At 33.2% G+C, this 15,900-nt stretch overlaps 3 protein-coding genes across 3 annotated transcripts; 1 reads left to right on the forward strand and 2 right to left on the reverse strand.

The window, feature by feature from the left end:
- Positions 1–1,322: 1,322 nt before the first annotated feature.
- On the reverse strand, positions 1,323–4,520 carry LOC107007701 (serine hydroxymethyltransferase 4-like). Its single transcript, XM_015206422.2, has 4 exons — positions 3,761–4,520; positions 2,162–2,552; positions 1,963–2,064; positions 1,323–1,804 (listed from the first exon to the last, which is right to left on the reverse strand). Exons 1-4 carry the CDS (start codon positions 4,436–4,438, stop codon positions 1,560–1,562), a joined length of 1,416 nt encoding a protein of 471 aa, XP_015061908.1. The 5' UTR covers positions 4,439–4,520; the 3' UTR covers positions 1,323–1,559.
- Positions 4,521–8,417: 3,897 nt separating this feature from the next.
- LOC107007528 (adenosylhomocysteinase) lies at positions 8,418–10,987 on the forward strand. The gene is made up of 2 exons (XM_015206185.2): positions 8,418–9,317; positions 10,059–10,987. The coding sequence occupies exons 1-2, from the start codon at positions 8,607–8,609 to the stop codon at positions 10,803–10,805; spliced, it is 1,458 nt and encodes a 485-aa protein (XP_015061671.1). The 5' UTR covers positions 8,418–8,606; the 3' UTR covers positions 10,806–10,987.
- A 498-nt stretch (positions 10,988–11,485) lies between these two features.
- LOC107007529 lies at positions 11,486–14,362 on the reverse strand. The gene is given in 3 exon segments (XM_015206186.2): positions 11,486–12,252; positions 12,255–12,279; positions 13,794–14,362. Coding segments are annotated over 3 exon segments (687 nt in total). The 5' UTR covers positions 14,232–14,362; the 3' UTR covers positions 11,486–12,028.
- Between the last annotated feature and the right edge of the window lie 1,538 nt (positions 14,363–15,900).

Consider the following 15,900-nt stretch of genomic DNA (forward strand, 5'->3'; position numbering starts at 1 on the left):
TTTAGACAAATAAAAAGAAATTCCTACTTGCTATTTTTTTCTTTTATTATAATTTGAACTTAATTTGATACAATTCATTCAAACCAACATTCAGAGTTGAAGCTAAAGAACCGCAATTTGAATTCCTTGTGTTAGCATATAATATTATACGTATAAAATGAAACATACTCATTTTTTTTCATGTATAGAAACGATTTAGAATTAATTTATTTTATTCCTAAATTACTTTTCTTTATATTTTGAAACTTCATCTAAAATTCTGATTTCGCGACTATCAATAATCATAAGTCATTGTTCTGTTTATATATATATATATATATATATATATATATATATATATAAAGAAGAAGTGCAAGTAACACTCCATGTTCCTTTTGCATCATTTTCATTAACATCTACATGTGAGAAATTCAAAAGTTCATGATTAGTGAGAAAACAAATAATTAAAAGTAGACATTTTGAGTATGATTGTGATGAAAAAAAATTATAATTATAATAAGTAGTTTCGAATTTTATATGTTTGTGCGTTTGATTTGAATGAACTATAGTTACAAGAGGCAAATGTATCCAATATCTCTTGAAAAATCTTATATAGACGAAAAATATATTTGACTATGATTACAAATTATCATAAGTAAAATGCTGAAGGCAAAATCTATTATCGAGTTGAGTATTTAATACTTTCCGAATCCAAGGAACTATTGCTGTAAAATCTATTGATATCAGTTTTATAATTTAATCAAAACATATTTATTAATTCTCCTACTATTATATATCAAATAATTTTCACTCACTTTTTTGAGAAAAAGAAGTTTGTTATGGTAGTGAGTAGTGACCACACAAACTAAAGGCCCACGGCACATGCTAAGGCTTTGATAAATTGCTATCAACAATTTTAGTTTGGTTCGCGGACAAAATTATAATATTGAAATATAATTTTAGGATTAATTCATTTCATCTGAAAGGTGAAATACAATAATATTAAGTTGGATGAAATAAGATGAGATGTTTAAGATTATGATTGCGATGAAATTTATATTCAATTTGCAGGATCAACTTGTTTAACTGCATGCTAGATCACTAACTGATGAGAATGTGAAAATAAAGTTCGGTTTTATACACCCAACTAAACATAATATAATACTAATCTCAGAGTTAATCGTAATATATTTAACCTTATCTCGTGTACTTTTTACTTGCATCGAAATACATGTGCTCCTGGTTTTATAAACAAACTCATGATGTGGAATATCAAGTTAAGGAGGAATTGACGCGACTCTAGTTCAAATATTTGAAAAAATATTTTTTTCCAGGAAAATAAGTTTCTAAAGAATGAGAAAAACGACTTTTCCGTTTGTAGTAAACCAAAGAGGGAGAGGCAAACTACATACTTCTTTCAAGACAAGATTCAATCACTAACCTAAAATTACAAATTACAGAGTGACAAGGCATGAATACTTATTCTTTTTCTTCTTAGTAAATGAATTTTAACAACCAAACAAGATGAACAAAATCCATAAAAAAAAAAGGCATGAGTAGACGTAGCGCGAAGTGTGAGTTTAGTCCTTGTACTTCATTTCAGACATTTTGAATCCAGGCATGTCGAAAGAGGAGGCAAATTTCTCAACATCTGCTTTCAGTTCTTCGATTTCCTTGTTATTAACAAGTCCCTTGTTGAAGTCCTTCAAAAGCTTTCCATGTTCCTTCTGGATGTTCAAGGTGATCGTCACAGCCCTATGAAGGAACTCGCCAATCTGTTCAAAGTCCTTCTCGAGCAAGCCCCTCGATGTCATGGCAGGAGTACCTAGATAAAGAAACCGTGTTAGTTACTATCCTACTATGGATATAGTCGCGAATAAGAGTTGTGATGTGATCAGGAGGAGGTCACGGACGATTTTGAGAGTGAAGCCTTACTGATCTATTGCTTAATAGCAACAACCAACAAAAAAGGTGAGGTCTTACCGATACGAACACCTCCAGGGGCCAAAGCACTGCTGTCACCAAATACAGCATTCTTGTTAACAGTAATGTTGGCAAGGTCACAAAGCTTCTCCACTTTGTTACCTGCAAAAATGTCAAACAGATACATTTGTGTCAATCAACTGTTAATGCTTAGAGTACTCGAGACTCCAAAAGATTGCGTAGGGTTGGATGTTCTTACCAGTCAAACCGAGAGGACGAAGATCCCAAAGAACAAGGTGGTTCTCAGTTCCACTAGTGACAAGCTTGTAGTCTTTACTCATCAAAAACTTGCCAAGAGCAACAGCATTGGCCTTAACTTGCTTAGCATAGGCCTTAAAACCGGGAGTCATGGACTGTTTCAGAGCCACAGCTAAAGCACCGATTTGGTGGTTGTGAGGACCACCCTGGAGAGAGGGGAAAACCGAAAAATTAATCTTGTCTTCAAAGTCGTATACTGCATCCTCAGGTTGGCCCTTCTTAGGTGGCTTAGGACCCTTGCGGTAGAAGATCATACCTGCTCGTGGACCTCTTAAGCTCTTGTGGGTAGTAGTAGTGACCAAATCACAATATTCAAAGGGATTTGCTGCTTCCTATATCGACAAACAATGAGTTTCAGCACACTCTTAACAAAAACACAGTCCCGATATTCCAAATTCACAACTCAAAACGCGGTGTATATAACAAATGCAAATGATTAGAAATCGGATTCTTGTATATACTACTTATGTGAAGACAACTGACGTTGTAATTCACCGTTAAGCCTCGTGATAATCATGAGAGGCAAAGCTTTGATATAACCACAAACTCAGCTAGAAACCAATTTCAACACTAACTCATGTATCACAAAGCATAAAAACCAGATCACCAAGACATCCAAATTGTGCAAATTTGCTCAACCATTCAATAGAAGCCAATATCAAATATAGAGCTGTGGATAAAACAAATCCATATGATCATGATCTAATATTTCGAAAAATTACTATTCCCAATGTTTTGATCCATTTGTCTTACAAGAAGAAGTTTCTTATACGTATATTTAGTTTAACACCACGAGATTTAAAAGTCTTCAATAGACTCTTAAACTACGTGTCAAGTCAAAATCAGACAAACAAACTGAAACTGAAACGCTAAAAATAACTAGCATGGAAACAAAAAAGGGGGTGTGTCTAGATCACAATGCAACAAAAATTAGCATGGAAACAAAACTAGCTGGGATCGGTTATATGAATCAAAATGGCTACGTATCTGAAATTCAAGACCACCAGATTCAAAAGCTTCGTTAATTTCTTAAACTACGCATCAAGTCAAAATCAGACAAACAAGCTGAAACATTAAAAACAACTAGCATGGAAACAAAACTAGCTGGGATCGACTTTATGAATCAAAATGGCTACATATCTTTAGTTTAAGACCACGAGATTCAAAAGCTTCGTTAACTTTTTAAACTACGTGTCAAGTCAAAACCAGGCGAACAAACTATAACATTAAGATCATAAATTAGCATGGAAACAAAAACGTGGTGTACCTAGATCACAAAATGCAACACAAAAACTAGTTGGATCGACTATACGAATCAAAATGAAAGCCAAATCTACCACTAAACCAATTCAGAATCAAAATATGACATAAAAATACAATCTTTAAAGCACTCAACGTATTGCCTAGTGATCAATGAAGTGGTCGAGAACATGAGGTTCTTCCCATTAGTCGAAATGCCACTAAAGCTAACCCCGACACTACGATCATAAGCAAAAAACTACAATATTTTAAACAGAAATCCATCAAAAAAAAGTTATACCTGAGCAGCAACAAGTCCACTAATATGAGCCATATCACAAAGCAAAAGAGCTCCACATTTATCAGCAACTTCTCTAAATCTCTTATAATCCCAATCTCTAGGATAAGCACTGCCTCCACAAATAAGCAATTTAGGTCTAAAATCCATTGCTTTCTCTTCCAATCTATCATAATCAATATACCCAGTTGTAAAATCAAGCTTATAAGGCAAACTCTCAAAGTAAATCGAAGTAGCAGAAACTTTTTTCCCACCAGATGTATAATACCCATGTGTTAAATGCCCTCCCGATGGCAAATCTAAACCCATAATCCTATCATGGGGGTTTAAAACTGCTGTATACGCAGCGAAATTAGCTGGGCTACCTGAATATGGCTGAACATTAACACCCCATTTCGTTGGATCTAAGTGAAATGCTTGTAATGCTCGACTTCTAGTGAGATTTTCGATTTGATCAATGTATTCATTTCCACCGTAATAACGGTTTCCGGGTATACCCTCTGAGTATTTATTGGTTAAGGCACTGCCTAGAGCTTCAATTACAGCGAATGAAGTGAAATTTTCTGATGCAATGAGTTCAATACCGCGACATTGACGACGTTTTTCTTTTTCTATAAGGTCGAAGATTTCTGGGTCTGTTGTGATAAGGGGTTCATTGCCCCATACAGAAACTGGATCCATTTTTGAGGAACTTTGAAGATGAAAAAATGGAGAAAAACAGAGTAAAACAGAGGAAAACAGAGGGTGAAAAACAGGGGAAGTGAAGAAATGGAGAAGAGGAGTTTTTAAAGAGATGAGTTAATGTGAATTGACAATAATACCCTTTTTTTAAAAAATTAATAAAAAGATAAGTTTTTTTTTTTTTGGAAAAAAAATAATTAAAAGTTTGTTGAGGATGTTTGGTAAAGCTAATTTTTGGGGGAGTTGGTGAAATTTGAGGGTTAAGAAATGATATATATTTTGGTGGTTGAAATTTATTGTTTGTATTTGTAAATTTAAGTGAATTTATGTGAAAAGTTAAGTAGGCTAAATATAGCTTCTTAAAATTGGTATAATTTATAAGTTAGATATTCTAGCTTAGCTAGTGAGTAGATAGATATCGGCAGAGTTTTAATATTTGGATCGAAAGAAAGAATTATATATGGAGAAGATTTTAGTTGGGATTGATGACGTGTCTCTCTTACATTGATAATATCGAAACAATTGGTAGTTGGCTAATATTGTGTATCTTGATATAGTTTAATTTTGAAATTGTTATAGAATTGTTAAGATATCGAATATCAGTTATTGATTTAATCATTATGGAAAAAAAAAATTCAAAACTATGCTTCATAAAGTTACCAACAAGCATATATTATACTCCCTTGTTCAATTTTAATTGTTACGTTTTGTTTTTCAAAAAATCAAACTGCATGAGTTTTGATCAACGTTCAATGAAAATTTACTATCATATCAATATGGAAATGGTTGCAACTTATATCATTTTGTACTCGAATTATCGTTTTACGAAATATGCACACCCCTAAATGTTGTTGTGAATTCCCAATCCACAACTTGTCATTATCAAAGTTGGTAAGAACTTGAGTCCCCCTCGTGTAGAGCTAGCTGCCTTTATTAAAAAGTGTTTTACTTTTCAAAATTAGATTTTTCGATATGAATCTAAATTAAAATCAAATTCTAATATAAATATTAAACTCGAGTATTAAAAACAAAAGTTTGGTAAGAATTTAGTAGGCTTGATCTAAGTGTTAATTATGACCCCACTTAAGACTAGGGAATAGTTGGTGTATGCCTAGTTTAGCACTATGATCTTTTCTTAATCTAACTTACCAACCAAAACCTACCACAAACACACCTTATAGTAAGTGAAAAATATCAGAAAATAAAGTTAATGCATTTTGAAATTTTACGATAATAATAACATATTTAATATAATTTTATAAGTAAAGTTTATAAACAGTGTTAACTTATGAAAGTAAAAGTTTATTTTTAATAGATACTCAACTCAAATAAATAGGATACACAATCTTAATTCTTTATATAATATTAGTTTCTACTTAATAATTTATTTATATTTAAGTACACGAAATATTAAATTATTTATTTTATCTAATTGTAATATAAATATCTAATATAGAAAAAGAAAAAGCTTTTTGGACCTCCTTTCAAGAGAACATAGGAAAATGTTAGATATGTATATTTTGTCCTTTTGGAAAAAGTGGCAACAAAATATTGGACCAAAAATTGTTGTTATTAGCTTTACTATAATAAGTTAGAACCATGATGTCAACATGTCTCTTTTTGAGTTGGTGATATCTTGGTAACCAGGGTACTTGGCTTTTGTGCCTTTGCATTTTGTAAAATAGTTTATTCACGCTCGATATTTATAATTTTTTAAAAAAGTTTATTCATATTTGATATTTATAATTTTGGTCGATCTACTTTCTTTCAGGAGATATTGATAAAATGTATCTACACTATCGTTCTCAAATCCTACTAAATGAAATTTTACTCAATATGTAATTATTGTTGTTATCGTACACTCGATGTTTATATCAAATTTCACATTGTGTCATGTTTGAGTGGTGCAAACAAAAAATTAATAGTTGAATAGAGAATTATAAATAAATAAATAAATGAAAAAGGTGGTTATATTACAGAATCTCTAATCGTGCAAAAATATTTTTATATTAATTTTTTTTAAAAAAAAAACTATACAAAATTCCACTATTTTTATCATAATTTACATAAAAAGTGGAGGTTAATTAAAATATATACTCCTTAATTGTGATTCAACAAGAAAAGTTTATTCACCCTATCTAAAAGTACTCAATATTTATATCAACCGTTACATTGTGCATGTGGTTTTTTTAGTACATGGAACAAATTTATAATAAATTAATTTAATATATTTGGTGACATATTAGTAAAAAATATTTATAAGTAGGTATGTGTTGGGGAATGATAATAACATTGGCCACGTTTAGAGCATAACTACCAGCAACAACCAAAATAAATATTTTTGTATATATTCTCTGTGTTGTCATGTACGTGTGATTCGATTAAATTTGAATTTCTATCGCTAATAGAAGGTAAGATAGTTTACGATCAAGACGATTTCATATCTATCTTTATTTTTCTGTTGAGGATAAAAAATTTCATATAAAAAACGATGTCATATTATTTGTTACATTCATACTAAGTTATATATTTTCTATACATGTATAAGAAAATGTTGTTGATCAATGTCAATTTCATCTAACCTAACTAATGTTTGGTTAAATAATAAAAAATATATATTAGTATTTGGCTTTGAAATCCTTTCTTGGTTGGTGAAGTTCTATAGGACTATTAGTTCATTACAAATAAAATTCCCCTTTTTCAATATTTAATTTGTTATCGTAATAAAGATTAAGATTCAAAAAATATGATGAGATGAATAATAGTTAAGTATCTCGAGTTTAAATTAAAAAGAAGAAATATTTAATATAAAACACTTCTTTCTTAGCCGATACTATACGACATAAATTCAAATGAATCGATTTAGCAACTACCAATATTGACTAGTTATAAAATAAGTGATGAATATATATTATGTGCATATATATGAAAGTGATTGGTTAAGAAAATCAAAAGTTTCAAATGTGTAGCGGAGTTATAATTTTCATTAAGACTGTTAAAAGTATAAATAATAAGATATAGAAAAGATCAAAGAAGGTTCAAATATCTACTATATATATTACATAAAAAGGTATTTCAATCCTGTATAAATTATATAATTTTTCATAGAAAATAGTTCAGATGAACCTCTCGATCCTAACGACTCCACCCATTATCAACCATAAAAAACAACTCTTTATGCACTATTTCCCATTGTCTTATCATTAGACTAACTTCTTACCTAACTAATTATGTTAATTTGACTAAAATAAATTAATTTAGGGGGATTGGTGGAAAGTATCATCAATTGTGTGGAAAAAATAACCTAAAAACTTAAAGTTAGAGTAAAGTAATCCATAATCTTTCATAATTTTCGATGATGATATACTCTACATGAATATAAATTGATATATTATTAAAAGTTTATGAATTCTTACGATAAAATCAAGTTATTATCAATATATTTTTACATCATAGTACACAATCCTCTAGTAGACAAATCCTATAGTAAAGTATTGTTAGTTATGAATACTCTTTCATACGTTCGAATTTAAGTTTTAAGTATGATCGCACAGAACTGTTTATATTAGGAAGCATTCAATCTCTAACGATGAACTTTTTGAAAGAAAGAAAATTTATTAGTTAGCCCTCAATTTTGAAACAATCGTGTTGTCTATAGTATTTTGCCATGATTTCTTTACTATCTTATTTCTTTTATGTTTTGCTTTGATATGCTTTTTCCTGAGTCAAAGGTTTATCGTACTCTACCTTTCTCAAACTCTACCGGTGAAATTACACTACGAGTATGTTGTTATTGTTGTTACTTGATAGATCTTATTATGAATATCAGATGCCGAACGAACATGAAAAAAAGGTTTGTTTGTTTGTTTTTTCCAACAAAACTCTAATTCTTCTCCATTATTTATGGTTTACCTTATCAAATTACTAATTACCAATATAAAATATATATTTTTTTCAAATAATTTCTACCATTCATTTTTACCAAAAATTCCACAATTTATCAATCTAAAGATTTGATCAAACGAATCCTAGCCGTCCATTTTCCATTCTTCATCTCTATATAAATCACTCAAAACTCCATTTCATTCCTCTGTACCACTCTTCTTCCCAAAAAAAACTTCAAAATTCTCTCAATTTCTTCAGTTTTTTCACTCTACTCTCTCTACCCATGGCGTTAATCGTCGAGAAAACCACCTCCGGCCGCGAGTACAAGGTCAAGGACATGTCCCAGGCCGATTTTGGCCGCCTCGAAATCGAGCTAGCTGAAGTTGAAATGCCTGGTTTAATGGCTTGTCGTACTGAATTTGGTCCATCACAGCCATTCAAAGGTGCAAAAATCACCGGAAGTCTACATATGACGATCCAAACCGCTGTCTTAATCGAAACCCTCACCGCATTGGGTGCTGAAGTTCGATGGTGTTCCTGCAACATTTTCTCAACTCAAGATCACGCGGCAGCTGCTACAGCGCGTGACAGCGCTGCAGTTTTCGCGTGGAAAGGGGAAACATTGCAGGAGTATTGGTGGTGTACGGAGAGAGCACTTGATTGGGGTCCAGGTGGTGGACCCGATCTGATTGTTGATGATGGTGGTGATGCTACATTATTGATTCATGAAGGTGTTAAAGCCGAAGAAGAATACGCGAAAACTGGTAAATTTCCAGATCCTAATTCTACTGATAATGTTGAATTTCAGCTTGTGCTTACGATTATTAAGGACGGATTGAAAAGCGATCCATTGAAGTATACGAAGATGAAGGAGAGACTTGTTGGTGTTTCTGAAGAAACTACTACTGGTGTTAAGAGATTGTATCAGATGCAGGCTAATGGAACTTTGCTTTTCCCTGCCATTAACGTTAATGACTCTGTCACCAAGAGCAAGGTATCTTTTTGTGCTCCGATTATTGCATTATTTCGTTGTTGTTATCTATGCCGAGAGTCTATTGGTAGCAACCTCTCTATTTGTACGAGGTAGGTGTAAGATCAGCGTTTAATCTGTGTGGTGGAGCCATATACACCCTTTTATCGGAAATACACATTGTGTAGCTAGGGTAAAAGTATGTATTTTTTTATGTATATGTAATACGTATTCGACACCCTAGACTTTATGTGGTTTTATATTTTGATGACTCTTAGTGGAAAGTCTGGCTCCGTCACTAAGTCTACCCACCCAGACTGGCCCTATGTTGCTCGAACTCTTCAAAAGTTTCAACGGTAGCGTGTCGGATTAGCCAAAAGTAGTGTATTTTTGGAGAATCCGACACGAGTGCGACATCAAAAATGAAGAGTCCGAGCAACTAAACGGTCAGACCTCACTTGTGGGATTACACTTAGCATGTTGTTGTTGACTTCTCTTTGTTGAGGTTCAACATTAGATCTTTAGTTATTGTTAAATTTGAGTCTTGATCTATAGGTTTATGTTTAGTTGTATCTTTTAACTCATTTCATATGTGGGAGAAATGAATGTTTCATCATTTCTTGAGGTAAATTTGATATTCCTCTTATTTTATAGCTTAAAATGAACATTTTTCCAATCATAGTATTCTAATCTTGTGTTATAGTTTTGAATAATCACATCAAGTTAATTGACTGATGGATTTTTTTGTGTTGGTGTGTTCTCAAGTTTGACAACTTGTATGGATGTCGCCACTCACTGCCCGATGGACTCATGAGGGCTACTGATGTTATGATTGCGGGAAAGGTGGCCCTTATTGCCGGTTATGGTGATGTTGGCAAAGGTTGTGCTGCTGCAATGAAGCAAGCAGGTGCGCGTGTGATTGTGACTGAGATTGACCCAATCTGTGCTCTCCAGGCTACTATGGAAGGTCTACAGGTTCTTCCTCTCGAGGATGTTGTTTCCGAAATTGATATCTTTGTTACAACAACTGGTAACAAGGATATCATCATGGTTGACCACATGAGGAAGATGAAGAACAATGCCATTGTCTGCAATATTGGTCACTTTGACAATGAAATCGACATGCTTGGTCTTGAGACCTACCCTGGAGTGAAGAGAATCACAATCAAGCCTCAAACCGACAGATGGGTTTTTCCCGACACTAAGAGTGGCATCATTGTCTTAGCTGAGGGTCGTCTCATGAACTTGGGATGCGCTACTGGACACCCTAGTTTTGTCATGTCGTGCTCTTTCACTAACCAAGTCATTGCTCAGCTTGAGTTGTGGAAGGAGAAGGCAAGTGGCAAGTATGAGAAGAAGGTGTACGTCTTGCCAAAGCACCTCGATGAGAAGGTTGCTGCCCTTCATCTCGGACAGCTCGGAGTCAAGCTCACTAAGCTCTCTAAGGATCAAGCTGATTACATTAGTGTACCAGTTGAGGGTCCTTACAAGCCTGCTCACTACAGGTACTAAGGAGACAGACAGTGAGACTGCAAAAAGATACACAATCTTATAGCATGATGATTTTTTTTAATTTTTTTTTTATACTTTGATTCTGTTTTCCTTTGGTTTTGGTTTATGATTTTCTTTGAGGATATTTAAGTAACATTTCTAGTTTTTATCCATTCAAATTTTAGCGCTAGCGTTTGATTATACATTTTGAAAGTTCATCCTCAAATATCTGTTAGGTACTTCAACTATTTTCAAGTGCCCTTTCGGGACTTTCACTCACAAAACTTCAAAAAAAAATCCAAATAAAATGCATGTCCAAGTATAACTTCAAATTCCATAAATCACAACGTCAAAGCCTCAAATTTTCAAGTTTCAACTTCAAAATTTGCCAAATCGGAGCTAAAATCTATTACTTTAGTAAGCTAGCTTTCGATCCTAAGCAAGTCGAGCATTATGCTAAGACGTGGATTACAAGTGACGAGAATGGACTTCTTGTAAATGCAATAGAAGAGTCAGAGTCCAGTTCCCCTCCCTTCTCGACGAAGGATAACAAGATAATGGAACAGAAGGGGAAATTTATTTTATATCCACTTTCTTTCCCCTTGGCTAAAATAAAAGATGAGAAGTATTCTAAATTTTCCTTTTACCTTATCATATACTATTAATAGATACCTTATGATAAAATCTAGATATCATGGATGTGAAAAACATTTTACATTAATTAGGCATACTAGTTTTTTTTCTACTTTCCAACAATCCAAATAGAGATATGTCAGTATAGATATTAATAATTTCTCTACTAGTAGGCATGCATTTATTCTGCTAATTAATGTAGATGAATATAGTACTACTACTATTATAAATTTTCTAGATAAAGTAAAAAAAAATGAAATTATTTCCTCTGTAGATTTAAAATTTACTGCAACGATTTCTCGCTCAACTATTTCATCAGATAACTGCTACCTCCCACCAACACATGTACCAGTAACTCTACCTGCCACGGCCACGGCTTAGGGGTGCAAGGAAATCACCTAGTATGTTTTGTCTCCACTGAGTGTCGAGATATAGCAACTAGTTGGTCCACTGGATAAAGAACCATTATTTTGTGAGACATGACAGGAAGACAAAAAAAAAAGATGATCTACTTGTGTCTGTTGGTGTTAGTATGGATAGCTTATGCTTCAAATACTTTGTCTCTATTTAGAAGTTGAACTAAACAACTCCAACTAAATGGGAATATAAAGTTAAAGAAATACCAGTATAAGGGTGGCAAGTGGGCTGGGCTGGGACAAGCCCAACCCACCCGGCCACTCTGGGCCAGTGTGCCAGGCTCCCGTATGGGGGGCGGGTTGAATCAGAAGAGGACCTTTACCTAACATTTTTTCAGCAAGTGCATTGTATATTTCAACCTTTTCACATTTTTGGTACATCTTCATGCAAATAAAGACGAATTGTTCCAGAAAAAAGAATGTCTTCTCAGCGCGTGAATGAACTCCTGACATAGCCGAGAAGACTAGATGAGTTGAATTAATCAAGAAACCACTCTTTAGAAAACCATCTGTTTTATGCATGATAATGACAACTACTAAGCTTTCTTGATATCGTTTAGCAAAGATAGATAGACATTAGTTCTGTATCATCAATACTGATTGACATAGAAAGCGGAAACAAGTAGATAATTCCGAAAAAATGAAGGATATCAGCTTCCTAATGGTTGAAGGTAAAGCTAATGAACTAAATATTGCAGGAAACTATTCAAATCTCAAGTAATTCTTTTAGTGTGATCATAAAGGCTTATTATTTTTCCAGTAGTGCAAATCTTCTTAGTATTTCTTTGATCAGTCGTGCTGATAATCCGCCTACAGAAACCAGCAAATGTCGCCACCCTCCCCAGCTCCAAAAGATTATACTGAAAGAAGAGAAACCATATATAGAAGAACCATCCTCATTGAAGGATTATTTCTTGTCATTATTGGACTACTACTGATCTTTCATAAGCACCATGTTAATCTCTTTTCTAGTACTTTCTTCCTTAGTTTTCCTTCATACAGGTGCTTCGCTCCCGTGCTCCCTGCACACTTATCCTTTCTAAAATCCGACTCAAGAAAGTCTTATACGGCATCCACTTCACATCATTTCCACAAAATACTCCATAGACAAGCACCCCTAACCAATAGAGGATACAAAATAGCTTACCTTCTTGACTATTAGCATTCCCCAAAATTCTACCCGTTGGCCTCTCAATACATCTAAAGTCTATTAGAGACAAATCACTTGCCCAAAAATTGACGCATCAGACACATACGGACATGGCATTCTCCTAGAAACAATGTTAAACTTCTCTATACGTTATAGCCTAAAAACATTCAAACTGATGTGGAAGTCTGTGACGGAAGTTGAACATCATAATACACATAAAGAATCATCTTTTGTTTCTCAAAAGAGCAGCATAAAAGAGGTAAGACTCTGCTCAACACAAATTTGCACGTAACACACAACAGAAATCATCGGATCGTTAACAAATGGAAGTCACTCGTGTGGATCAAATGAAATCACAAAGAATACTAAATGTGTGAAAGATCAAAACTTGACTTTGCTTAAAATTCCGCTGCTGTTATGATTAACATCCAAATAAATTTGAGACCCTAAATGCCTACTAGTCATCCTCTATACCAACATTTCACTATAACGGCCAAGTTCTTTCAAGAACCGATTTTTCATGGTATGAACACATTTCACTATAGCAGCCAAAAAATTATCCAAACAAACAATGCTTCATAATGCATAGAAACAGATTGGGAGCATATAATATACATAGAACCAAAAAAATATATTTGGCAACATTGGTTACATTTTTATACTAGTATACACCATTAGCAACAAAAAAACCCACCCCCACAAGTCCCAAACATAACTAAATCAATATTCAAGTGAGCACAAATAGAACTTTTTACCAATTCCATTGCATAAAATTTCTCAGCTAAAAATTCAAGATTTGATGTCACTGACCTCCCTAGCACACCTTGTAATAATCTCACATCCTCTGTTGTAATTATTAGCTGCACCAGGAGCTTGACAATTATAATATGAAGCACCAGGAGTATTACAAGGCACCAAATCCCTCTTCAATGTACCATAACTAATGTACTTTTTTTGCATAAGCAAAACCCTTCTATTACTTTCACTATCCATCATATCTTCTTCATCCACCATTTCTGAGCATTCTTGAAGCTTTTCTGAACAACCCCTTTTCCCCATTAGGTTAAAGTTACTATCTTTAACTGATTTAAGGTCAAGAACTGAAACCCCAGAACAAAATCTCATCTGGGCATGGCTGAAAAGAATCAAGAAGAAAAGGGTCTTCAATGGATTGAAGTAAAGTTGGGATTTTTGCATTTTGTGAGTTTGAGGTTGAATTTCTTGTAGCTTTTCCCCTGGTGTTGTCATTTTTTTTGGATTTTGGATTTTGGGCTGTGAAAGTGAGATTCCAGGGTGTGTGAAAATTTTATAACTAGTGAGGAGTCATTAATGGTGTAGGGATCATCCTATTACATACACCTACTTTGCTACTCAATAGTCATGGGAGGATTGTGGGGGTGAGTAGTGAGAGTGACCCACCACCATTCTTGATTTTTCATTGTTTTAGGTTTTCATTCGGTGTCTGATATCGATATTAGAATGTGATTAAGACGAAAATTTATTTCATTTATATGTTTAATAAAGACAATTTCATATTCAGATTCGAATCTAAAATCTCTTGTTAAGAGCAGAGATGATGGTCAAATCACACACGTGAATTATCACTATTGATCACGAGTTTCTCATTATAACTCCAATTTGTTCTCTTTCCTATCTGATATATCACCAGATTGTTTCATTTTCTTACTTGAATTATCACTAATTATTCATTAAATGCGCATTTACATGGTGATCGTTTAAGTAAATTATTGTATATTAACAAATTTNGATTGAATTTCTTGTAGCTTTTCCCCTGGTGTTGTCATTTTTTTTGGACTTTGGATTTTGGGCTGTGAAAGTGAGATTCCAGGGTGTGTGAAAATTTTATAACTAGTGAGGAGTCATTAATGGTGTAGAGATCATCTTATTACATACACCTACTTTGCTACTCAATAGTCATGGGAGGATTGTGGGGGTGAGTAGTGAGAGTGACCCACCACCATTCTTGATTTTTCTTAGTTTTAGATTTTCATTCGGTGTCTGATATCGATATTAGAATGTGATTTAAGACGAAAATTTATTTCATTATTTAATAAAGACAATTTCATATTCAGATTCGAATCTAAAATCTCTTGTTAAGAGCAGAGATGATGGTCAAAACACACATGTGAATTATCACTTTTGATCACGAGTTTCTCATATTAACTCCAATTTGTTCTCTTTCCTATCTGATAAAGATTGTTTCATTTTCTTACTTGAATTATCACTAACTATTCATTAAATGCGCATTTACATGGTGATCGTTTAAGTAAATTATTGTATATTAACAAATTTTATATCTAAAGCTGAACTGAAAATATCTAGTTAAGAGTAGAGATAGTGAAAAAACACATACTTGGAATATCACTTTATCGAGTTTCACACTCGAACTATCGATTGCTCCCTTTATTTATCTGAATAATCACCTGTCGTTTCATTTTTCTATCTGAACTATTATCACTTACGTATTGAACACACATGATTGAATGGATGGTGATAGTTTAATTTAGGTAAGAAAAAACAACAAGTTATAGCTTAGAAAAAAACGATTAACTCAAATATATCTTTTATCATTAAATCTTAAGGATAAAATACTTATGACTCTATCACTACTTTGGCCTACATCTAGAAACAAAATTTTGCCACTAGCTTTTGCTTTAAGACAAGAATTTGACTTTTGAAATATATGATATGCACAAAGTAAGTTGGATCTAGGCTGGTCACAAAACCTCTGTGTTTATGTCTTGGACTTGGGCTGGTTCCCAATTCTTTAATGTAAAGGACATAAAAGTTGTTTATGTTTAAAGGTTAGTTTAAACTAGTCCTTTAAATATACAACTAAGCTATTTTTAGTTCTTTATATTATCAATATCGAACACTTTTGGTCATTGTTATATTT

This window comes from Solanum pennellii, chromosome 12, assembly GCF_001406875.1.
Source record: "Solanum pennellii chromosome 12, SPENNV200".
Taxonomy (NCBI): domain Eukaryota; kingdom Viridiplantae; phylum Streptophyta; class Magnoliopsida; order Solanales; family Solanaceae; genus Solanum; species Solanum pennellii.

What these genes read in the sequence shown, in the direction of transcription:
- LOC107007528 (XM_015206185.2), top strand. Translation starts at nt 8,607, where the DNA reads ATGGCGTTAATCGTCGAGAAAACCACCTCCGGCCGCGAGTACAAGGTC. An exon ending in ACTCTGTCACCAAGAGCAAG is followed by an intron (nt 9,318 to 10,058) that starts GTATCTTTTTGT and finishes TGTGTTCTCAAG; the next exon opens with TTTGACAACTTGTATGGATG.
- LOC107007701 (XM_015206422.2), bottom strand. Translation starts at nt 4,438, where the DNA reads ATGGATCCAGTTTCTGTATGGGGCAATGAACCCCTTATCACAACAGAC. An exon ending in GTGGACTTGTTGCTGCTCAG is followed by an intron (nt 2,553 to 3,760) that starts GTATAACTTTTT and finishes TTGTCGATATAG; the next exon opens with GAAGCAGCAAATCCCTTTGA. An exon ending in CCCTGGAGGTGTTCGTATCG is followed by an intron (nt 1,805 to 1,962) that starts GTAAGACCTCAC and finishes TTCTTTATCTAG; the next exon opens with GTACTCCTGCCATGACATCG.